Source organism: Pleuronectes platessa, chromosome 17 (genome assembly GCF_947347685.1).
Source record: "Pleuronectes platessa chromosome 17, fPlePla1.1, whole genome shotgun sequence".
NCBI lineage: Eukaryota > Metazoa > Chordata > Actinopteri > Pleuronectiformes > Pleuronectidae > Pleuronectes > Pleuronectes platessa.
In genome coordinates this window covers 5,119,459-5,145,041 of record NC_070642.1, presented here as the reverse complement: position 1 = coordinate 5,145,041, position 25,583 = coordinate 5,119,459, and the positions used below count along the sequence as shown (strand labels likewise).

Sequence of the window (25,583 nt, the reverse complement as noted above, 5' to 3'; positions counted from 1 at the left end):
CCTTAAGAGGGAGCAGGTCTTCTTCCCTAGAGTCCACCAGGTTTCTACACTAGCCCTGAATGAACAGTCAACAATCACTGGCATGTTTTTATGTTACTTAAAGCTGTGGTAGATTTAGATATGGGCGGCATATATAAAAAGTTAATAAAGCAAACCAAAAAATACCCTGTGTGGTTATATTCATACATTTTCTATCTCTCAGTGGCATCTAATGGTATGATGTCACCGTGTGGGTCAGGTAACCTTGTTGGACTGTGCGCCCCAGATCTAGTTTGTCAGGCACATTTCTGCCTCCTGAGTGGATCTCACAGTCAGTCATAGGAGACGGGGAGATGGTTGCAGGTACAACCCAGACATCAATTGTATGAACGAGCAGATGAAAGTGACGCAATCAGACATTTGTCTCACTCTCCAAAGTCTTTCCTGAAGAGAGGGAATGACATCTTTATTGTCCCTGAACACAGACAATACAACTCTAATGACTTGTCAAGTGACTACTTCTGGTTTAAAAATAAATGTCTCGTACCATGGAAGTTGGAAATTATTCATATTTGATAAATGTCAATATAAAGATAACAAAAAGCCTACGTACAAATAGAATATCTGTAAAATCCATTACTACATAATTGCTGGGGAGGAATGATGGATTTGAGTTCTGTGAATATATTTACACACTAAACTTGAGCCTTTTTACTATTGCGACATTACAAATTAGAAAACGCTCATGTGGAACTTGACATGATTTAACTCTCTGATGCTACATAACAAACTTGTTTACCTTGACGATGAATAAACAAAACGTTTCTTATTAGCGGTAGTCCTGTTTTGGGGGGGTTTCGCAGATGGGGATCACACCGAGGGCTTCATTCGTTGTACGTTCCCTTTATGGAAAGGGCTGAAGCCAGCAGTATTCAGTTTGGTGCAATCTGCAAACTAACCGCTAGATGTCAATAAATCCTACACACTGGTTCTTTAAGGTGAAATCTGGTGATTAATTTGTCTTTCTCACTCACCACATACCGGGTAAATGGAGGATCAGTCGATATTTTCTCAGTAATTAGTTTATTTGTTTACATTATGGTGTCTGTGTGTGTGTGTGGTCCTGATGCTGTGCGTGCCCTCTGGAGCAAACCAATCAGAGAGCTTATCAGACTTCACCACCCAACCGCTCTCTCTCTCTCTCTCTCTCTCTCTCTCTCTCTCTCTCTATGGGAAACATGCCGACGCACTTGTTCATACACACACACACACACACACACACACACACACACACACACACACACAGTCCCTGGGCTCTCAGTCTCGTCCTCCTGCCTCTGAGAGGAAGATGGTACCGTGCACAGTGCGTCCTGTACGCGGAGCCAGGCCGTCACACACCGACTCGCTGCGGGAATTTTGAACTCATCATGCCGGGATACGTCCGATTCCTGCTCCTACTTCTGTGCCTGATCCTCATCGGAGAGTGCAGGAGACACAAAAGCAGGAAAAAGCGTTCGTGGACATCGCCGGCGGAGATTCACAAGCAGGGCAAGTAAGTGATGGCGATTTTAATGTGACTGAACTCTGACCTTCAGGGATCATCCAACCACCGGCAGCAGCAGGTGGAGGGGAGTATAATGCGCGCTGTCCATCTCCTCTGGAAGACACACAACTCCGTGGAACTGACAGCGAACAGATTCAATTCAGCCCGAAAAAAAGTGGTGGAATCAGAAGCGAGGCAGCTGCCCAGCGGATTTCAGCCCCACTTCATTTCCAAGAACGCACAGATTAGTCAATATGTGCGATCTGCGCATCATCTGTGGTCCGGATGATGGTGGTCCCTGAGGTCGTGGTGACCAACGGGACCACTGGCACCAGCGGCCTCACTGCTGTTTGGTGGTTTTATTTATCGGGAGCAAACCGTGCGTAAAAAGGCAGCCAGGGCGCAGGGATCGCTCTCCCTCTGTCTCCCGGAACAGCTGCGGATCAAATCCGTCCCTCGGCACAGCAGCAGCGTGATGTCTGTTCTGTGAGCTTCGTACACAGCCTTTCATCCGGAGGCTCCGAGGGGAGCAGCAGCGACTGGAGAGTGGAGGGATATTTCTCTTTAAGCCTTTTGTTTGGCTCCTATGTTAACCTCAGAGCACCAGACATCCACCCAGCAGCAGTTTCACTCGGGAGCTGGTAGAAAAAGATAAACTCAGATTTAATCTTGAAGCAAACTGCACCAGGCACTAGACAATATTATATTCCAAGTTGCAGTCAGTGGAACAGCAGAACTGACATTTTCATTAATGTTTCCCATTTTTTCCCTCCTGACTTTAGTCTCTTCTGTCCCTGAAATCTTCTGTAAAATTCTTTATTGAGTAGCTGAAACCATATTTATTTATAAATTGAATTATATATTATTGATATGTGTCAAAAGGTTGATAAAATGTGTTAATAGTAACAAATGTCTGCATGTATATACACACATATATATATATATATATATATATATATATATATATATATATATATATGTGTATATACATGCATATACATATATATACATGCAGACATTTTTTATATAATATATATTATTTGATATGGCAGGAAAGCTATTGTCTACAATTAAAATTTGTGACCAATAGAAATCAAGCAAACATATAAAAGTAGTTTTTTTATTATGAAAATATGAAAAGATAATTTCTCTGAGCCACTCCGCAACATGAGCTTGTGCTTAACTCTCTCCCTCCTCCCACTCCTTTAAGTGTCGAGCTAAAGCACGTCTGGTGATGTTCCATTATTTCTTTTCGTGCAAATCTGGTGCAGAACTAAATCAACCACACAAATCTCCTACTAATGTGTGTTGAGTGTGTATCTAAAGCCTGATAATGTTACTCCTCTAAATCAATGGTGTTGTTGCCCGAGAACTATTATTAAAAGCACATCTCTGTTGCACTTGGTGGCATGAGCTGTCATTACCATGAAACATGCACTCAAGTGCATTTGGACTCAATCCCACATACATCATCCTGCTGTCTGAAATAGTCACCAGGGAACCAAATGTGGATTAATCCACCGCTAAAAATAGTCCCCAACTGTTGCATTATTTCTTCGTGTTTGTGTGGCATTTGTGAAAAATTATAATGACCTGTGTAAATGACTTAGTCCCCTTTTAATGGAACTATAGTGCATTTGTGGAGTGTTTGTAAAGATTAATTTTACCCAGTATAGGAACCGATGGCCTTGGTCTAGAGAACCACAGATGACTGGCAAGTCCTTTTCTGTATACACGGAAGTATGCCCACGTTACAAAGCTGCTCCTTGAGATTTACATCCATTAGAAAGAATCATGTAGTGCCACTGTAGAGGTCTAGCCTTTATGTAGAGAGGAGGAAAGTAAAACACAGTGCACATCATCCACATCACGGAGCACTGCATTATTCTGCTCTGCTCGGGTGAATGTGTTCAAATCTCTGCTTTCCTCGAGAGTCGACGTGTGTCAAGAAGACCAGGGTGTGACAGGCCGATGCACAGCGCACGACACCAGTGCGTGTTTGCCTGCAGGGCGTTTAGACTGCAACACGTCCTCCCAATTTTAAATGACAGAATACATAGTGGGTCCAGCCTTTCTGAAAGGGCACAGCGAAGCTCTTTCTGACTTTTCTGCCTGTATCAGCAGAAGGGCACTGTCTCTCAGGGATTTCCAAAACTGTTTAAAAAGATCCCTGTTGAAAAATGAATCTGTTTAACGTTGTTGAAATGTTTTTGTTAAAGTTTGGTTTGGGAAAAGATCATGAAGCTGGTTCAACAGCACACTGTAGTTGTCATGGTTACAATAAGTTGGTGTTTGGTACCAAATGTATTGTAAATTTCACAAAAATATGCAAAAAAAGTGATTTTTATGCTCGTTTCCATCCACAAGCGTTATGTGTGAATATTGGGTTTCTTTCATGAAAGTAAGGAGTAGGTGGCGCTAATGGTTTCATCTGACGCCATTTTCCCTCTCTCCTTCCTCTCCCCTGAAGCTTGAGTGACATGTAAGTCATGTGATTTCAATATGCTGTCATTTATTCGCCGAATCAGTTTCCTTGCACCTCATTCATTTTTATCGATAAAGTTTTCCACATCCCCCAAGCATAAAATCTTTTTTGCTTTAGTGTAAGATTTTGTTGACATTTTCTGTTTCCATTTGGTTTTCTTTTCAAATGGCGAAGAGAGGCCTCCCATGTTTGGTTGACGCTGTCATTCCTCTTTGGAGGACACACTTGGGCATTGGCATTGATGTTTGTAACACATCTGACATGCATGTGTGACTTAAGCATGTGTGTTCTCACAGTGTTGCAGTGAATGTGTTTGTAATATAACCACACTCATTTTCTCTGATCCGTGTATTTTAGTTGTTGAAGCTTAGCTATACTTATATGGTTCTGATGTATGTATTAGATGTAGTCAGAGGTTTAAGATCTTCCATTATCACCAGTAATCTCTGCTGATGGAGAGAAGAAGAAAATGTTTTAGTCCTTTAATGCAATCTGCTAACAGTAATACAAAAAAAAGGGAATAACACTGCTTTTCCTTTGAGGTCAAACTCTGATGTGGCTTTAAACACTTCTCTCTGTCCGTCTGTCTGTCTGTCATCAGTCCTCTGACGAAGAAGCTTTCGGATGGAACCAAATCCCGAAAGGTGAAGACCAGCCACCTTCTGCGCATAGACGACCATGATTTCACGATGAGGCCCGCCTTTGCAGGTAAGACCTCTGAGCTGATGTTGGTGACAATCAGAGAACATTTGTCCATTTTGCTTGTGTCTATAATTGGTCTTGTGCAGTGTCTGTTCTACACCTCCTCAAACACTTTGTCTGAGTCTATGACTAACAGTCTATGGTGCAGAGTGAAGTTTTTATGTGAATGTTTTTCATAAAATTAAGCTGTAACTTCATTTTCATCTCATTAAATAAAAGGTCTGTAATTTCGCTCAATATAAAGCATCACAGCAATAAAACGAATATTGCGTTTTTACGTTGAACACAACTTGCTTCAGAGGATGGGATTCTTCGACACCCATGAATATCTGTGTCTCAGTACGATATAATGACACAAAAATAACAAAATTATCAAAATTATCTGGCTCGACAGTTATTACTGGCCGCACTGCTATGGTTTATGCGATGATGTAGAAGAAGACATGTTCAACTCAATCCACAGACACACTGTTAGCACAATGTTAGCATCCCCCCCCCCCCCAGCTACTGCCACAAATCCTCACACACATTTGTATTAATATTGAACGTATGACATCTTCAAATCGCTCCACACTCAGTACTGCACGTCCTTAGGCAACTCACAATAGACATTCCAAATGTGAGTACCGACTAGATGGATGGCTCATGAGATATGCGTTCCACATACACACAGACAGACGTGGAATAATAGGAATTTTCTTATTTTTGACTGATATCTCACACTGACTGGATTAGAAGCTTTAGCTCAGCAGTCTGTTGACGCTGACTCGGTGTCTCCGCTGTCGATGTGCACCCCCTGTTGAACCTGAGTGTGACTGGAAACAGAAAAGAAGCAGCTTTATCTTCCCCACCTGTCTTCTTCTCCACTCCACTGCCAAACATTTTTACCGAGACAGAAATAGGAACAATGTAAAGCATGCAGCCCCTCAGCTAACAAAGAAAATGAAACAAACAGAGAAATACTCAGCAGGTTCTATGGGAAGATAAAAATCCCCTGCTGCTGTAGAATTATGGCTGCTGACGAGTTTATTCCTCCGCCAGATGTTTTTAAAGCCATTATTCGTCAACTGTGATTGCGTGCATTTTACAGCAAAAGTCAACTTCAGGGCACTCGCCACGTCCTTGCTTTACACCCTGAATGTCGGGACAATGGTTCTGCCTCTGGGATTTCAGGAGGCAATTAGAAATAAGAAGCTTATTTGTTGAACTTAAGAGTTGCATTTCCTGGTGTTTAGCATAAACAGGCCCGGGCGTGTGTATACAGGAGGAGGGGGTGATCTAAACGAATAGTCCCACAGGGACGCTCCTCTGGGGCCCCAGTTGCAGCCACATATGGGAGTGGGCCCCAACCGAGGATCACTGTTTATGTGTTGACTCTCGGCAGAAGAATCAAGACATAGAAGCAGAAAGGGAAGAAGAAGAAGAAGAAGAAGAAGAAGAAGAAGAAGAAGAAGAAGAAGAAGAAGAAGAAGAAGAAGAAGAGGAACAAGATGAAGAAGAAGAAGAAGAAGAAGAAGAAGAAGAAGAACAAGAAGAAGAACAAGAAGAACAAGAACAAGAACAAGAACAAGAACAAGAACAAGAACAAGAACAAGAACAAGAACAAGAACGCGGTCATCTCAATCAAACTTCACCCAAAGCTGACTTGTGTAAGGAAAAATGAAGTGTTAGCGCACAGCGGCTGCCATGGATCCTTGGGGGCTTCAAAAGGAGCGGCTGCAGTGTTACTAATGAAAGCCTCTTACACAACCACTTCCTGTTTGCTGGCAGGGAACAGTATGGAGAATGAGGCTCTTCGGGGGGATGTCAGTGAAGACACGGAGCAAACTCCCGAGTTACAATCAAACAAATCCTCATTGCGGAGCATGTTATTGTCCCAACGCACACAAGACACCGCTTTGTGGTGAAACCTGATCCCGAAGAACAAAGAGGATGAACAGGGGGATGTTAATCGTCATGTTTTGATTCATTCGCTCCCACACTGCGCTTCACTGAGCAGCATCGGGTGCGGTTTGTATTATCAATAGTTTGCAGGTTGCCACTGGGCGGTCCCCCCCACTGTGGCACATTCAGGCAGAGGAAAGGCATATTTGTCATCCCACCTAGTTCAGATTTTCCTTGGTACATCTATTTATGGCACTACACCTCCCTGTCTGCCTCATGTTTGAAAAAGAAAATAACATATTTGATGGGGTGGATGGGCCTGTCATGCATTAGTCACATTTGCATTAAAGAAGCAGCATGTTTTCTCCCTTATCCCAGCGTGTGCGTTCGGAAGCGCACTGCATCCAAACGCATCCCCCGTCTGGGATATCTCAAGCCTTAGCCGTGTGGGGCCTAATGGACGAGCCAGCTGCATAATCTAGTCAGGGCCAACCAGCTGTGGATTTACAGCTGCTAATCCATGTAGAGAGGAGCAGTCCGGTATCACGAGGTGGAATGGATAGGGGGGGTTTCTACTTCTATTCTCAAACACATGTGTAGGATTTACATGAGGACAGTTTGATCAGTCGAAGTGTAAATGGTTTGTATGCATATAGAGCTTTCCTAGTCTTGATGACCACCAAAAGTGCTTTACAGTACAATTTTCTATTCACACACATTCATATAGTGCATCTATCAGCAGCACATATTTTTTTTCTATGAGGGGTAATCCGGGGCTCAGCATCTTGCCCAAGGACACTTTGGCATGCAGATGAGGAAGACTGGGATCGAACTGCCGACCTTCTGGTTCGAGGACGACCGCTCTACCCCTCAGCCACAGCCACAGTGATTGAGGAAATGAACGTATTATCTGTACCTGTAGATATGTTACTTCAAAAGCTTCTGAGGAGTAATTCACAAGTATTTATATTGATATTAAAAACAAGGTCCTGGATCAAGTGTGTTGAATGTGAAGAGGGTGATCAGACGATTAATGCATCCGATGTCCTTTAAAACCAAATTACGCAACTTTTGAAAAGAACAGTTAAGAAGTAGTTTGAAACATACAAAGAAAGGACCTAATCAACTCAGTATGCTCAGAGGTTTTGCTGCTTAAGCCTTAAATGCTCTAGTATAAGACCAATGCGTTTCGTTTTTGATACAAACACTTGACAAAAGACATGACATAGCAGATAATAAAAATATACAAAATATATATTATACAATACAGGTAGCAGATATAATATTAATAAAGATATATTATATATATTAAAGAATAAGTGCATAAATAAAGCCAGGGAGCAATTCTTACCAAGCAGCAAATGTTGCTGACGCAGTTAATATAACGGTACGGTTATATAAACACTGCTTGTATCATTGTATATTTGTTTAATATGCTGCTTATCTATCTGATGTATAACACTTACATTACTGAGTCAGTTAACTGGATTTATGTTTGGTCTCTATTTGTGCTGGTGTTTGTTTTAGCCCGTCACACTTAAACATCTTAGCTCACTCCCTATGCGGCCACTAGAGAGCCCCCATTATCCCTTAAAATTCCCCACATTCAAATTATATTATATTACATTATACAAAAACACAGTATTACTATGAATACATGAATTTGTTAGTATAGTATTAACTAGCCAGACTGTTATAATAGGCTATAACATAATTACAACATAATCAATTCCCAATCTCTCTATCAGAGTAATACAACTGATAAAATGGATAATTTTAGAATTGTCAATATTATTGGTGGCACCGTGGAGGGGGGTCCCCCCAAATCCCATCCTGTTTAGGCTTGAGCCGGCCCTGCTGCACAAACACAATACCACAAAAGCCGGCCTATAGCAGTTTAGCCTCATGCGTCCAGATTTTATGCTAAGCCTAGCTGTGATTAAAATACAGACATAAGATGGATATCCATGACTGATCAGGTGGACTGATACATCAAAACCTATTTTATTTCTAAGAGGAGGTCTGCTCCTTGTAAATTCCACAAATGACAGGTTTGTGACATTGTAGATTAGCATGAAACATTGGTCCAGAGATTAAAACCATAAAAGCTATTATTTGAAAATGTGGCTCTAAAAAGGTTCAAAAGTGGATTTGTATGATTCTAGCAAACGAACACATCACTGAGGTGTCTGCAAAAAAGATAAACAGGTGACCGCATGAAAAAGACTGGAAATTTATGATAATGTAAGAACTCATCATCTCAGCATCAAATGTAACATAGATCTCGTAGTTTTTAGACGTTTCAATGGAGAACACCTACATACTATACCTTTAATTGTCTTTAAGAACCTTTGTTTTTCTGAGATAACTGAATAAATAACTTGTTATTACGAGATACATCTTGATAAAGCCAAATCATAACAGGAACGGTTGCATTCAGTGTAGCAAGGTCAGATGAGCAAGAGCTTGATCATCACATCAAGTTTTTTTTCCAGTTACCCAAACACCTACATTCAGATCTAATCTAATTCAAGATGAAGCATTTATACAGCACCAAACAAGTGCAGAAATAGGCTTATTTCTGTACATGAGTGTTAAAGTACTCCATCAGTCAAAATATTAGATCATGAGCTCAAATTAATTATCCCGTTATCTTGGGAAAACAAAGGTTAATTATCTCGAGATAACGAAATGACATCTGAAATTAACTCGTTATCACGGGAAAACAGAGGGAATATATGATTCCACGTCGGTTTAGGGCTTCTGTACCACATATCTGCTAAAATGTTGGCTTTTGTACATTTTTCTATATTTTCTCCCTCATGCCTTAGACAATATTTCCATCTTAAAGTGTAAGACATGGTATTAAATGGAGCTTCTGAGGTTCGGTGGAGCTCTTGGGAACTGTCAATATGCCTGTGCTTCAGGCTGCATGAGCCCATTAAGTGGGCAGTTATGCTTTTGAACTTTGACCTTCAGTGTTTGCTTCTCTGTGGTGTTGGCACTCACAGTGCTGGACTGTTATGTCTGGCTGACACATTCTGCCTTCACGCCCTATTTGAACGCAGCCCACACAGAACCAAACTGCAGGATGCGAGGGGCAACTAGAATGATGAAGTGGAGCGTCTCAGTGACGCATCCATGGGTCTCATCTGATAATCAGTGACGTAGAATAATTCGCTGATGCTCAAAAGCTCGAAATAGCAAAAGGAAATCTTCTGGCAAAACCAGGCGCAGGACATTTCGTCAGTGCCCGACTGTCGCGTCTGAACACATTAACCTCGCTTTCTCAGCCTCAGTCTGCAGCCAACGTTTTGAACACTCAAGCACAGAAAGTAAGCTTCCATGCCCTATAATTTAGGACACTGTGATATCCCTCCTTGGGCACTGACATTTCCCCCTCTGCTGTGTCCTTACAGTGAGGTTCAGCTCTGGCTGCAGCTTCCTGTGCCCCAGCTGCAGAGAGGACACAGACATTTCCAGTCCATGGACACCACTGGTCCAGACTTTCTTTTTCTGAGCAGGTGTCTGGTGTTGCGTCTGCTGCCTCGCTTTCAGCAGGTGCTCTGGCTTTTACAGAGTCTGGCACGTGATGTGTGGCATATGGTGTGAGAGGGATTGGGGAGGACTCTCTGCTGACAGCTGGGACCGGGCACGAATTAATATCCCCTCTTCCAGGTAGCAGCTTTGCTGTGCCACTAGTTATGTAAGGCTGGCACCATTACTGCAGCGCAGATTAAAAAATACTACCACAGCCAATGCGACTTTCAGTACACAAATAACAGAAGGATGTGCAAGTTTAGTTTTTTCCATTGATGATAAGGCTACTAGGTTCCCCTTCCATATCCCCATAAATCCCAAAATGACTTTTAATATAGACTATATACATGTACATATATGAAAATATGTAAATATACGCATATCAACACACATGCAAATACTGAGTTCAGTTCATTTCAAGTAATCATATGAAATGACTGGAGTTGCTCGTCATGGTGTAGGTTGTCATGGCTGTTATTTTTAGGACTCTGTAAAAGAGGATGGGCCTGTGGCAGGAATACAGATCACAGCAGTGACTGCAAATAATTCTTTTCTAACTGAAGTATTTATTTATTTATTTATAACAACTGTATCAAATGGCTGTAAAGTGGGTTTTGGGATAATTTTAAGCTGTCTTACTGCGACTTTATTTGCTCTTTGGTCAACTCGTAACAGTGTATGTAGCTGCAGAAGGAAAAAGCTCTGAAAAATCCCTGCAGACTACCAGCTCAGCACCAAAGAGCAGACAGACACAGCTGGTGAGAGTATTAGAGCATTGAGCAGCCAAAGAGCCCGATCTTTTTCTCAGGAGGTGGTGCAAACCAAAACAGAGCTGAAAGACCCTTTCATCAAATTCATCAGCAACAACACTCATACCTCACTAAAATCAGTTTGTGCATGTTTTGAAAAAAATGTCAACTGTTTATTTACACCAGTTTCACCATCATAGTGTTTATGCAGACCTTGGTCATTCATTACAAAAAGCCAATTTGCCTCCTATCTGACAGCTGGAGTTCATCTCATTTTCCTGTGATGGCCCAGATGTGACCTGACGGATTCTCCATTCGTTCTCCTTTTTTCCTTGTTAAAGCAAAAATAAACTTCAAGTCGGTATCATTCATCCCCTGTGTGATACATTTCATTGCGATCTAATACCCAGAAAAGAGACATCCTATAAATTTGACAATAATTTCAGTTGACGAAAAATCATGCTGTATCCAAAACCAAAATACTTAATTCTCTGTGGAACATGAATGTGCTCATTAACATCACTAAAACGTTGTCTGTTAGATTCTTGATATGTTTTGTGTACAACTCAAAATAACCACTACACAAACAAGCATTGTCTGGTCTTTCACCTCATAGCACAGGTCAGGAAAGGTCATCAATCCGTAATAAAGATATATCCTGAAGGGACAGTGATTAGCTAACAACCTAGACCAGACACAGTTACCCGGAGGTGGTCGGCTATTTCATAACACCAGCTGAGTATTTCTAGGACTTTTCCACTCCCGACGTTCAATTCCAATGCATTGTGTGCACTTAATTTAGCTGTTAGTGTGGGTGGGTGGTGTGCAGCATGTCAATGTTTTAATACAGGACACTCAACAAACTTCTACTGTTGATGTTGCTTTTTGCCACTTTGACATGGGATCATAGGGTCACTGATAATTTATGCTTGGAAAATAATGTTGTAGTGGCACATCACCTTTTGTGTGAATAAAAACGTTTTCTTGCTGTAGAAATATTTATTTATGTAATTCATGTTTTTTTCAGGGATATTTTCTATTAGTTTTCACAATGTCTGAGAGATAAACAAACACACTTCCCATCAAGTTACAGCTACACACCTCGAGCTACAAGTAGAAACCATGACCCTGTTTTTAGTGTTGAGCTGACGAGCCAATCAGCATGATTCCCGTTGATTAACCAATTGGAATACGGTCCACTGACCATCAGTGCTATTATATGTAACTCATTAACCAACCAGTGTCTCAGAGGAGTTTCACCTCAGGGAACATTTTGCCCCGATTGAACAGTGTGGATTCGTTAGATTGGATGGTCTTAACACTTTGTGTGAGTCATTCTGGTACAATAGTTTACTCTTCTTTATATTGTGCTTCCAGCTTTGCCATATGGACGGAAATCATCACCTGTTCATATGTTCAAGCAACACACACCAGACATCAAACCAGAGAAAAGTGTGAATGCAACTCTAATCTGTTTAACTGCTGTGAATCTGCAGGTCCTGCTGTCCCGGTCGGCGTGGATGTTCAGGTGGAGAGTTTGGACAGCATATCCGAGGTCGACATGGTAAGCAGCCTGAACGTGTTGAATGCCACACGGTACACATGGTAAAGGCTTCAGGTAAAAATGGATTACAAAAAGCTGGAATCATTCTGCAAAGCATAACTTCAATCTGCTGCAGATACTGAAAACAACCGCAATTAAAATAGATTCACTCTGGGGGGAAAATTACGGAATTACATGGATTAATCCTTCTCTCTAACTTATTCAATTCAATCAGGTTTTAAAGCAAAGACCAACAGAAACTGAAAATGAGGAGATTATGGCAGAAGTAAAAGCATAATGCCATTATTAAAGCTACTCCTCCAGTGGATTATGGTACTGGTGGAAGACTTAACTCTAGTAAGTCTGTGTTATATTCAGTTTGCAGTCGTGTACATTGCTGACTTCAACGATTGGCATTGCTTCTACAACATTTAAGCTGCAGAGCGAACAAAACTCGAACTTTTTAAATTGGACACACCAGAGGCCAAACAGAGTTTAATTAATGAAAAGAAATAAAAAACAGAGGCCTATGTCAGCTCTGCCATTGGCAATTGAGGGCTGATTTTAGTTATATTCATTAAAATGCTTTCAGTTGGATAAGCTCAATGGCAGGAACTGTTTATTTTGGCTCAAAGTCAGAATAAAATAATGTTGAGTAATGTAATTAAAGCAACCCTCTGTTCAGGAACCATAAATTTGATCCCAAATTGTCCTCCTGATGTTGTGTAAGCTCCTGTTTGCAAGGACGACCACGGATTACATTTCAATTGGATCCCAGGTTTGTTTCTTTATTTGTTTCGGAACAAAAGTGATTCCTGAGGGACGGCTGCTCTTAATGACATTTTGTCATTTCACCAAGCTCCTGGAAGATTAACAATTACATCAGCAAACTATATTTTTTACAAAAATGTGATTTTAAAGATAGAATAAGTGTTATTCTATGTTTTTATGTCTGCCTCTGTACTCTCCGATATTTCCACCCAACAAGAATAAAGATTATTTGTACATTTATTCGCCTACACAGAAACCTATTCTAGCATTAGCCAACATTAGCATCTGGTACACCAACTTTTTTATTTTGTAAATATCGAATACATTACAGTTATTACTCATCTGAGGGATTCAGACTGGACTCATCTTACGCAACATCAAAGGTACTTTGATGGGGAGTGCCAAGAGTACAATGTGTTGCTGCAGCCATTATTATAGACTGATCTGGTCTTATGTAATGCCATGAGGAGAATGGGATAGAGGATGATCTCCCGTGACAGGGGGTAGTGCAGGCGCTCCGGCCTGCATAGCAACAGGGAGGACAGAGGCGTGAAGAAGAGAGTAATCTAAGACCAATGGAGGCTGTGGACTGTGCTTAGCCGACATATGTTCAGCACTTCAGTTGACCATGAATGTTTAGTCATAAACAATCCATATAATCCAGCACCCACAGGCCGCAGCGGTGTAATCCCAGAGGAAAGCAATAAAACAGATTCTGCGAGTAGAGAGACCTTGTAGTGTGACTTAATCCAGAGACTGTTTCTGTCACCCCCCCCAGGACTTCACCATGACCCTGTATCTGAGGCACTACTGGAAGGACGAGAGGCTGGCCTTCCCCAGCTCCACCAACAAGAGCATGACCTTCGACGGGCGACTGGTGAAGAAAATCTGGGTACCTGATGTGTTTTTCGTCCACTCCAAGAGGTCCTTCATCCACGACACCACCACCGACAACATCATGCTGCGGGTCTTCCCAGACGGTCACGTCCTGTACAGCCTGAGGTGAGGACAGGAAACATCTGCCCTCGCAGGGTTTCCCTCACACAAGCTAAATGAGACGTGGCAGCTCCATGAGATTTACATTCTGCAATAATTCCCCAGGGTCACAGTTACTGCTGCATGCAACATGGATTTCAGTCGCTTCCCTTTGGACTCGCAGACATGCACGCTGGAGCTGGAGAGCTGTAAGTATTAACATATGCAGACTGTTATATTTGGCTCCTAATTACTGAGGGCCCATAGCATTTTAGCAGCATGTTAACTGACACCGTACACAAGCATTTAATTGGGATTTATCAGCAAGAAGGTTATGCATCACAGCAGCAGAGAATGATAAATAGTGTTTTATCACACCAGTACTGCATTTACAAATGATACTGTTGGTTACAAGAAATACTAAAATAGTGGCTTAATTGACCATGACAGTAGAGACAAGCAGGCCTTTAGATCAAACATCATTATATCAGAAGCAGGTTTTTCCTTCCTTAGAGTATTCGAACCATTTGAAGAACAAATTCAGAGATTTCAAGAATAATATTGTAATATTACGGGAATAAGTAATAATTGATCCACCAAAAAGTTGTAATATTACAGGAATACAGTGGTAATGTAATGAGGGACATGGATTTAGCTAATCCATGTCCCTTGATATGATCAACTCATTCTGGATCCAAAATCCAGAAAACTAAAAAACGTTATCGCACACAGATTGCAATCACCCACTACCAAACATTTTCTCTCCAGACTAGAGTGTTTGTTGTGCAATTGTCCTCTAAAGATCTGATAGTTAGTGATGTTTTATATCATTTTGTACATATTTTTTATATATATATATATATATATATATATATATATATATATTAATAATATGGAGCTGATGAGCCAAAAGATTAAGTATTTTGTTATGTGTGAAACGACACAATGACACAAGGCCTAAAATTATGACTCTATTCTCATAATAATATGACTTTATTCTTGTAATATTCCAACTTTACTCTCAAATCTTTTTTCTCTTTAAGGGACCCCTTTACTTTGCCGTATTCGTTCCAAAATGCCTGTTTAAAAAAACAGAATAATTTATTGCTTGTTTGTCTTAAGTTGTTCAGAAGTTTCAATTCAGGATACAGTGCACTTTTTATACAGCACCAACCCTATTAGCACAGTATGATATGACAGGTATTATTTTTATTCAATAATTATTTCCACTGGCTTCAAATGTTCCTGCTCTTCAGTTTCTGTATAGAGATTAAGACCGTAAATTGACATCTACTGCACCTGTAAGCGATCATTTAATTTTGCAGACATTTATTATTAAATGAGGCTTTTACTTTGGAAACATCTGCAGGATGCTAACATTGTAAAGAGAAGCTGATTTGATCCGCTTTCACTTCAGAATCAGCCATCGCTTCATCTGTATCTTCTCATGCCATTTTCAATTCTTGCAGAGATCCAGCTACTGCTGCTGGTACTGACACTGGTTTAACTCTACACCCTGGGCTCTGTGCTTTATGCTCTGTGCTTTCTGTCCATCAGATGCTTACACGGACGAGGACCTGATGCTGTACTGGAAGAGCGGTGATGAGTCCCTGAGCACCGACGACAGGATTTCCCTGTCGCAGTTCCTCATCCAGAAGTTTCACACTACCTCTAGACTGGCTTTCTACAGCAGCACAGGTAACAAACCAAAGGCTGAGTGGAGTTTTACATAGATACTTTCAAAATGACAGATTATCCATTTGTCCGGCAAATCCCTAGATTTACTATGTGGGATGGAGTAAATTAATTCATTGATTAATATAAACTTAAATAGAAAGGACCTTAACATTACCCCTGCATTTATACCTTATCTTATCCTGTTTTGGGTCTGGTGGCGAAATCTGCTAAATAATAATAAAAGGTTGCTGGTAGAACGAGACCACACACACATATACATAATACACAAGTAAGGCATTTTGATGGGTTTGTTTCACCCATTCTACACAAGGCACTGCAGAATTACCTTTATCAAGTTTCAACAGTCTCATATGACCTACATTATTAAAGATGGCAGCAGAAGAGAGGCAAAAGCAGTAATAAAAAAATAAAGAAAATGTTCTAGCTGAGGTGAAGCTGTGGGCGTGGCAGTTTTTCAGCTAGGCAGGAGCGGTTGATGTTGCAGAAGTCGAACTGGCTGTAATGGAATGGTCAGGCCATACCATAATACATTACTGAGATGTCCAGACAGCACACAAAATATGGACATAGCTGTGCCTGAAAGGGGGTTGAGCCAATTCTCAATCCAGTTGCCGAGTGGGGGTTACTGATACCCAGTATCTAGAAAATTAAGCTAAAACATCCTGGATACAAACGTTGCCACCTTGTGCATTTGTGACGTAGTGATCAGACGTGTACTAGCAAAGTACCGTCTTTACGCTATCAGGGACAAAATGAAGGCTACTGAGAGGTCAGCAGAGGGCATTTACTTCCTAAAGTCAGATACTGATCTGGACAATTAAATGCTAGTACTGGTAAATAAGGAGCCATACCTGCAACTTCTGTAAGCATGTTAATAATATGTGAGTGAATCAATGACATGGATCAGGTCAAACATTTTCATTTATCAGTGGTGAGACCAGCTACATTAGAGCTTTTACTGTGAAAATAATAAGTCACATTTTCCTCGTCAATTTTTTTCCGCTATCTGACGTATGTTAGTTGCGAGCCCAGGGGTGCTAGAGATTATTCTAGCATTGCTAATTACCAGCAGAGTCAGTTAGGTCCATGTAAGTTTATCATTTCAATTTTCCATAACAAAGTTTCATTCAATTTTCATACAGAAAATCGAACTTTTAAGTGTATCACTTATCAGCTACAATATACTGGAGCAGTTACTGGTGCTTTGATCCAAGTCGACAGTTTCATCAGCAGTCGGCTGGAGTTTAAATACCCACTGAACGCTGCACCTGGAAGGATCATTGATTCCCTTCGATTTCCTAGTTTTACACTTGAGTGAGCTGATGTGTTGCGTACAGACACTGTTGACCCTGCACTAGAGTCAGCGCTTGACTTCGTTGTTTAAGAAAGTAGCTGGTTGCTCACAGGCAAGTTGTTTTGAAAGTTGAGTTTATTTGTTTTTCATTTTACTCTAATTTATTTGTGTTTCTTTACTTTATTTTGAGAAACTATTTTTCTTACAACGATTCAATTCCATCTTTAATATATTAAATCAAGACAATGGCGGAAAAGGGAAGAAGAGGAACAACACAACAAAAGTATTCTGCAGTCAGTCATTGGTCTCGTTATACTTTTAATTGAGCCACAATTGAATCAATCTTCAGTCACATACTGTGTATAGAATTCCAATGAGAAGAAAACATAATCACATCCCTAACAATAATAAACATATTATAACGCAAAATTATTTATTTTCTCAGAGTTGTTATTATAATTGTAGCTAATAAATCAATAAATTATTATTATTATTATTATTATTATTATTATTATTATTATTATTATTATTATTATTGTTATTATTATTATATTAATGCTAGAGATCCACATTAACTTCAAAAGGGTCAAACATGAACTAACTTCTGAATCAAGTGGTTTTCAGTATTGTTCCCAGACTTGAGAATTAAGTGATGTCTTTGTTTTTCTCTGTGGAATTTAAAATTAAGAGGTTCAACAGGTTCAACGCAAGCCAGGTAGACATTGCTGAAACTCTATCGTACAATTATTCTCTTACAAGGACAGCAAGTATCCTGAATTTATCTATGAGTTTGTTGTAATCTATATTAGTTAATCTAAAATTCTTTCACACATCTCAGATTGTTCGGCTGCAGGTATTCTACATTTTGTCAGAGCTTTTTCATGACAGACGTTTTGAGATGTCACAGTAGCTAAAAGCACAGTTAGCAAGATTCTATTCAGCCACTTCAGTCCCAGGATTCTGGCATTGTATGCAACACATGAATAGCACAGAGACATTGTTATACAACAGCAAATGTGCTTTTCTAACTATTGCAAGTCACATTCTCAGCTGTGAACATGAGCTATAGCTTAGTTTATGATGGTTAATGTGGCGGAGAATACAGACAGTTGCACTTACAAACAAAGAAATGTAACTAGAACAGATTATTAAAGATTCAACATCTGTTTTTTCAATTTGAAATATTGTGTTATTTATTATATAAATATATTATACAACACATGGCACCAGGGAATGAAGTTAAATTACTTTTTAAGTAAATAATTCAATTTGAAGTCAGTCGCAACTTTTCTCACAAAAAACAATGACCTAATTACTCACTGATGACCAAAGACAGAGGTTACCAAAGATATAAAATAGCTCTATGTGAGGTAGAGGCTGTTCACTTTATCGTTAAATAAAACCTTTTCCAATGAGTAAACAGTGTATAGAAAGGTAAACTCTTCCTCTGGAGAATATTTGAACCTTGGGAGCTGGAATACTGTCTATTTTAACATACTGCTTACATTTCCTCCATATTGTTATTCTACCATTTTCTACCTTGTAGTGCTTTTCTGTCATAGATATTTGGACCCAGCACAATGACCTCTTTTCTGCTCAGCTGCTGTTGTGTTTGTTTGTTTTTGTTTCATAAGCCCTGAAGATCTGTAGCGTCCCTTTGCAGATGAGGGCTTTTTGTTTTGCAATATAAAGAACACTGACGTGACAATGTGGAGATGGGACAATAAATACAGGACAGGTCCATAAGAGTCTGAGCCGGAAACATAAGGAAAATATTAGTTGTTGGGTGCGATATAGTTTGTGTGTGTTTGTTGTGTGTGTGTGTGTGTGTGTGTGTGTGTGTGTGTGTGTGTGTGTGTGTGTGTGTGTGTGTGTGTGTGTGTGTGTGTGTCCTACCTTGTAAGGTCGATCGGAGAGAGTGATTTAAAGAAAACCTATCGGCAAGTTCTGGGCATTCAGATTAGTTGGTAATTTGACCTTGTTCTTTGTTTATATTGTCACTCTCGGACACCATTCCTCTTCTTTACCACTGACAAATGAAGCTATTTGTTAACTTTTATTATGTCTTCCTTCTTCCTTGTCTCCAGGCTGGTACAACCGTCTCTACATCAACTTCACCCTGCGGCGTCACATCTTCTTTTTCCTGCTGCAGACCTACTTCCCTGCCACTCTGATGGTCATGCTGTCCTGGGTGTCCTTCTGGATCGACCGCAGGGCCGTCCCTGCCAGAGTCTCATTAGGTCAGAGGATATGCAACACAACCACTGTCTTGCATGTGTCCAGAGCACATGACAGTGATTCAAAAGCATAACCCAGTTAGCACAGGACTAGCCCAGAGGGTTAGTAGCTCATTTTCTGCTTCTTTCTGAGGATGAGATTAGAAGATCAATATTATCTTTGGATTAAGTGCTGCAGTCAGAACATTGTTAGCTTATTTTATATACTGTATAATATAAAGACTGGAACCAGGGTGGAACAGCTTCCTTTGCTCTGTCCAAAATAAATATTTAAGACAGAAGTTTTAGGGATGACATGACTGTTCCCAAATGTGAAGCCAAAGCGTTTCATCACACACAGTCGGCAAAGTTTTCCCTTAAATTCCGTTTTCAATTCATTATTTGGGGGGGAAACTTCATGATTGACAGCTGAGACTGATTGGTTGAGCATGTCTATCGACGGGACTTGGCTACAATGGTTCTACCCCTGATTGCTACTGCGAAGATTATGACAGGGAAGTTTATCTTTCTTTCTGGGTAGTGGGAGGAAGTGAAGACACATTGTTTACCTTTATATGCAGTCTATGGTCCTAACCCACAAAAGTGGAAGCAGTGCCAGATGCATTGTTGAAAAGGGCTGTACTTAATTCCGATTTGCTTTGTTCTGGGTGCAACATGCAATCTTCCATTTCCTTTCAAATCCAGATATACTTGGACCTAGTGAGATGACCTTGCTGCAGGGGAAACTGTTCTGCTTGTGCACAAAGTTAAAGCCCAGGCGAAGATCTGTGTGGGTTTGCAGAGTGTAACCACACATTACTATCTTGAAAATATGCCCTGCCCTGTGATAGTCTGCTTACCGGAGAGGATATGTGGTATAGCTAAAAGATGGATGAATGGGGGGGATAACGTTCCCTTTAAATACTAGTGAAAGACTTTGCATTTGCTTCAGACAAGGTTTTTGTTGATATTTGAACAGTTGCTTTTTGCTGCATCGTGATAGAAATGAGCCAGCAGTGCATGACACAAGCCCATGGGCACTCAGATGTACAAAAGTGCATTTGCTATTTAAACAACATGACTGCTGGACAGGAAAAATAACAGCTGCATCGGTCTGAAACTAGTAAAGGAACTTGCGTTGTGTGTGGTTCCGCTCTGTGCCAGATGTAAAACGAGACCCTTTGAATTTTTGCTCATTTCATCTTAACACATACAGAGAGTTAAACAACGATTTGTTGTATTTTGGGGAATTACAGACAGAAATGAATAGATTTAGTGACTTTAAAATCCAAGATAGACGTTAATATCAACACTGACACTTTAATAACTGTTTTAAATAAATGTTGAATCTTCCTCATATTTCACCCAAAAACCTTTTATCTGCCATGCTAACATAAGGTTGTGCTTTCCCTGTGCTTCAGGCATAACCACGGTGCTCACCATGTCCACCATCATCACTGGAGTCAACGCCTCCATGCCCAGGGTCTCCTACATCAAAGCTGTGGACATTTACCTCTGGGTCAGCTTTGTCTTCGTCTTCCTGTCTGTGCTTGAATATGCTGCCGTCAACTACCTGACGACAGTGAGGGACGGAAAAGACCGGAAGCTCAGGGAAAAAGTCAGGGAACAGGTACAGAGACCTATTCAGAAATGTCACATGCTTCCAAATAATGCTTTTAACTTTTCAGCCTTTTATTCAGTCCTGATCCCTTTAATTTTTTACCATCCCAGAACCTCCCTTGCACCTGTGGTATGTCCCATACCAGGACCATGATGCTGGATGGTACCTACAGCGAGGCAGACACTAACAGCTTGGCAGGGTACACCAGAGCCTCCATGATGGCTGAGGACGCGTCTGAAAAACAAGAACGAATGGTGGTGCATCTCTCTCTGGACAACGAGTCCACGGGGACCAAGAAAAAGGGCATCCGCGGCTTCCGGATAATCCATAACACCCACGCTATTGACACCTACTCTCGCATGATTTTCCCTGGTGCCTACATCCTTTTTAATCTGATCTACTGGTGTGCGTACTGCTGAGTGTGTGTGTTTCAGCCTAAACTGAAGCAGTGAAAGAAAAAAGAAAAACTGCTAAACCATTTCATTGACATTGGAAAAGAGATAGTTGTTCACAAACTGCATGATCAGGTGGAGCGGCGAGTGGAGCGGCGAGTGGAGCGGACAGACGGCTGAAAAATAACACAGGTTTCTGGGTGTAAATTTCACTAACTCTCGCCCATGTCACCACTGGACTGGGTCACTAATGCAGTTTCTCCTCCTTTATATAATTATATCATAAGCTCATAGGTACTCCAATCACATTCCAACAACCTGGTTGGGCTAGTTGCACAAGTTGTGCTGTTCAACTAGTCTACTGCCAGTTGTAAAAAAAATATAAACTGAATAATTTAAGACTGACATGGTAGCCACTGAACCCCATGGTCTCATTGACTTGTATTAATTCGGTATTTCGCAACAAAATCAAGGTTGGACAGATCATTTACTCAAATTTTTCCCTGTTTTAGTCTCCACCATCTCCCAGGGAAATAGTTGGCTCTTTGGGGAAAACAAGGTTCATGAGAGTAGAGAATAAAGGCCAGATAACCAAAACAAGTAGTTAAAAGAAACTAAACATCTCTGTGGTGTAGTAATTATTTATGGGTTTATCACTATGGTAATTCCCTTTACATTGCATTTAGTTATATCTTTGGTTGATACAAGAAATATTGATTTGCCAAGCTTTAAGATTGTCACAGCTTTTTAAAACTGAGGAACTTCTATGTCAATGTGAAGCTGGACTGTTGTGATCTGAGCCATATTCAGACTCTTGTCTTTGTGCAGCCAGGCTCTGCCTAGACGTTCCCTAAATAATACTCTCTATTTTTCATAATCAAACTGTCAAAATAATAGCCGCATATCATTTGGATGCTATTGTCTCTGTAACCTTTGGAGCTGTCGGAGTCACATTACTGAACATTTAATGAGGCAGTAAGTGAGCTAAATACCAGGCTTTCTTCCCTGAACATCACTCCAACTACAGTGACAACATTTCAGTTCAACTGACAGTCAGCGTTCCTTCCCAGTATTACTCATCGACTGTTGTTGACGTTCTCCAGACGACAGCAACTGATAAAGCCAGGACTTAACAGGATGCTACCACTGTATTGTAGTAATGTGTGTATTTATTTATGGATTTGCGGGCTTCATTGTTCACTGACTTACTTTTATTTAATATTGTTTATTTATTTCTTAAGCGTCAATGGATACATCTGCCATTATACCTTAAGTTGGCAAAGAAGCACGAAATGGGGGTTGTACAAAACTGCTTGATGCATGCTGCAAGACGTGCAATACTGTATCTTTTAGAGTTGTATATTTCCTAGAAAGGAGTTTAAAACATGATAAGCTTTAGCAGTGATGTAAACCAACTTGAACCGCCTTAAGTGAACATTTTTTTATACACACACATGGTTCTAAAATGAATTTTGTTCAATTTGACTGTTTGAGTACCATGAGTGACTGCATAGTTTTCCTTGAGGTTTTCTCAGCAGGATTTAATTCGGGTTTCACATTTTATTTTATGATGTGGGAAGCAGAGGAAACTGCACCAACCACACATCTAAATTTCAGTCAACACTGGGGCAGCCATAGTAATTGCTCGAATCAATCGAAGACTGTGTCCGAAATCACTCACCAATCACTAGTATAGTCCACCAAATAGTGAATTTGCAAATATTGTGCTGTTGGAATATTTAGTAACATGTTTTTGTACCCTATCTAGTGGAGTCATTGTTACCCACAGTGCATTGTGAACGGTAGTGTACAAGTGGTGGCAATATATACCATCAAGTGCTCCTCCTGTGGCATTGACAAGAAGACAAATGGCAGCACATAAAAATATCTGAATTATCATGTGAATGAAGACAGACAGGTTTACATTTGCCTGGATTTTCACATTTTACTATGGGTCATCACTGGCTCATTAAAAACCAGAGTGGTGTCTGAGAGCATTGTTTATTTTGCTGATGGTCTACTACATGGAAGGCCCTTTATAGTGAGAAGGGCGTGGGTGATTTCGGACACACCAATTTCTTTTTTTAACATCGATCTTATAAAGAAAGAGTTTTTAGCTCTCTTTTCTTTTGGTGGCTTTATTTATGTTTGTTTATTTTCTTACAACAACTGTACAACTCCGTCCATTTCATATATGCTTATTGCAATATTTCGAGTTTGCTATTGCTAAGTTGCATAGCATCCCACATAGCTGACGAGCTAGGTGGGTCCCCATCCTTGTTTGACCTACTATTGATTGGTCAAATATTTCTCCAAACAGGGGGGGCATTGCAGTGCACACAATCCCAGACATTTGATTCAGCAGGCAAAGCTAGCTCTGTCCCACTCTTAATGGGAAGCTTGGATAGCATCACCTTGGCTCTAGCTGGATACATGCCGCACAGATATGAGAATGGTGTTGATCTTTTCATGACACCCTCAGCTAAAATTTGAGTGCTCTTCTAATGGAAGGTCTCAACCTAAATCTTCAGTTACCATTAAGCGCTTTAGCTTCAAAGCAGCAATAAATTGACAAGACTTAGGCTGTGTCTCAGGGGCTGCATACTTCGGAGGCTGCATCTGAAGACAGGCTACATCACAGTTGCGCAACTAGGCCGTACCTTATCAGAGGCACCTTCAAATGTGGCTGACAAATGCTTCCTTCCATTGCTGAGAAACGAAGGCTCCAGTGAGTGGATCCTTCCCGACCCAACACATCCCTGATTTCTTTGCGCTTCAGTGACAAACTATTTTCCAAAGACGTAAAGAAGCCAGCAAGCGAAGAGACCTCCAATTCTTGGGTGTCACGCTTCAACTCAACCGAACAGCTAACGGTACACATGTTAAAAAACTAAGGGGCATTCAAACTTTTTCGTTGTGTCAAACTTCAGCTCTGTCCTTCACGGGCTACATGACCTTTGAAGGACGCAGTCTTTGTGGACTGGGTAGAACACAGCCCCCGAAGGCTGCCACCCCTGAATAGAGATAGCTTTCTCGTGATTACATTTTTTTTCTCAAGGCGCATATAATTTTGGAACGGAATTCTCAAAACAGCAGTCAGATTATCTCAGCAAAAAAAACAACAAGAAGACAAGCCCACTACAGCTTCCAAACCGACATCACTTCTACCTTCATCCTCAGAAAATGTTCAGAATGTAATGCTTACAGAGCAAATTTCATAAATAAAGTCTTTCTTTCATGCATTTACATGAGTCTTGATTTCATGCTTTGAAGATTTTCACACGTCTGAAAAACAGTATGCAGAATCTGAGGACCGACAATGTCATTAAGCTCCTCCACTCTGTCTTCCAATGACAGCGGTGGCTAAGACGCCACTTTACTGACAACAGTGAATACTTCCAAGAATAATCTATCAGATACAATCTTCATGTGTGACACACCCAATTTTAATCCAGGTTTTAGAGAGAACTCAGAGAACATCTAATGTCCAAATAAACAAATCACTTCTGATAACTATGCCATCACTTTTCAAAAACATAGTGCTTTAGTAAACCAACTGATGCTGCACTCTTATCTGTGTTGTATCTAATGCGTCTGCTGGAAGGTGAAACATTGACTTATCCTCTAATATGTCTCGCTACGTTTTATTCCCATCAGCATCTCCCTGAGAACTTTGACCTCTACAGAAGTCTTTGCTGTAGCGCATGACATGTTGTGTCTGGGATAAATTACTAAATATTTACACACGTCTCTGAAATCCCCCCCCCAAAAGGAAACATGATATAAATAGTTTGGCAAATCCCTGTGTGGGCAAAGTCAGCAACCCCCCCGGTAGTTTGGTTGGATTTGAACAGGAAGGAAAGGGATCTGATGTGAACTAAGCATGACCCACATCTGAGAGGGTTATTTTAAATCATGTTTCGTCAACATTATCTGGGTTATAGAGGTACAAGCCATTATTTAATACCTTAATAGAGGCCCTCGTCATCACAGGAATTAAGTGTTCATTAGAATGTTAAGTTATGTGAGTGAAAGATTATGACTGGCCACGGCTTCATGGCTTACATCACTGGTGCTTTCCCGCCTGCTTATAAACTAAAGAACACGTCCTGTCTCCAGCTCCGTACATAAACACACCGACATGAGAATCATGTCAATCTTCACATCTCACTCTATGAAATCGACAAAGAT

General features: G+C 40.6%; 1 protein-coding gene across 1 annotated transcript; it reads left to right on the top strand.

The window, feature by feature from the left end:
* The first annotated feature begins 1,256 nt into the window (after nt 1-1,256).
* On the top strand, nt 1,257-24,634 carry LOC128460476 (gamma-aminobutyric acid receptor subunit rho-2). Its single transcript, XM_053445688.1, has 9 exons — nt 1,257-1,531; nt 4,609-4,715; nt 12,379-12,446; nt 13,975-14,198; nt 14,298-14,380; nt 15,729-15,869; nt 19,251-19,403; nt 20,801-21,009; nt 21,111-24,634. Exons 1-9 carry the CDS (start codon nt 1,407-1,409, stop codon nt 21,417-21,419), a joined length of 1,419 nt encoding a protein of 472 aa, XP_053301663.1. The 5' UTR covers nt 1,257-1,406; the 3' UTR covers nt 21,420-24,634.
* Nucleotides 24,635-25,583: the final 949 nt, after the last annotated feature.

Bases quoted from the DNA above. Each gene is read 5' to 3' on its own strand.
- LOC128460476 (XM_053445688.1), top strand. From the start codon at position 1,407: ATGCCGGGATACGTCCGATTCCTGCTCCTACTTCTGTGCCTGATCCTC. The intron at 1,532-4,608 runs GTAAGTGATGGC...GTCTGTCATCAG, and splicing joins GAGATTCACAAGCAGGGCAA to TCCTCTGACGAAGAAGCTTT. The intron at 15,870-19,250 runs GTAACAAACCAA...CCTTGTCTCCAG, and splicing joins GGCTTTCTACAGCAGCACAG to GCTGGTACAACCGTCTCTAC.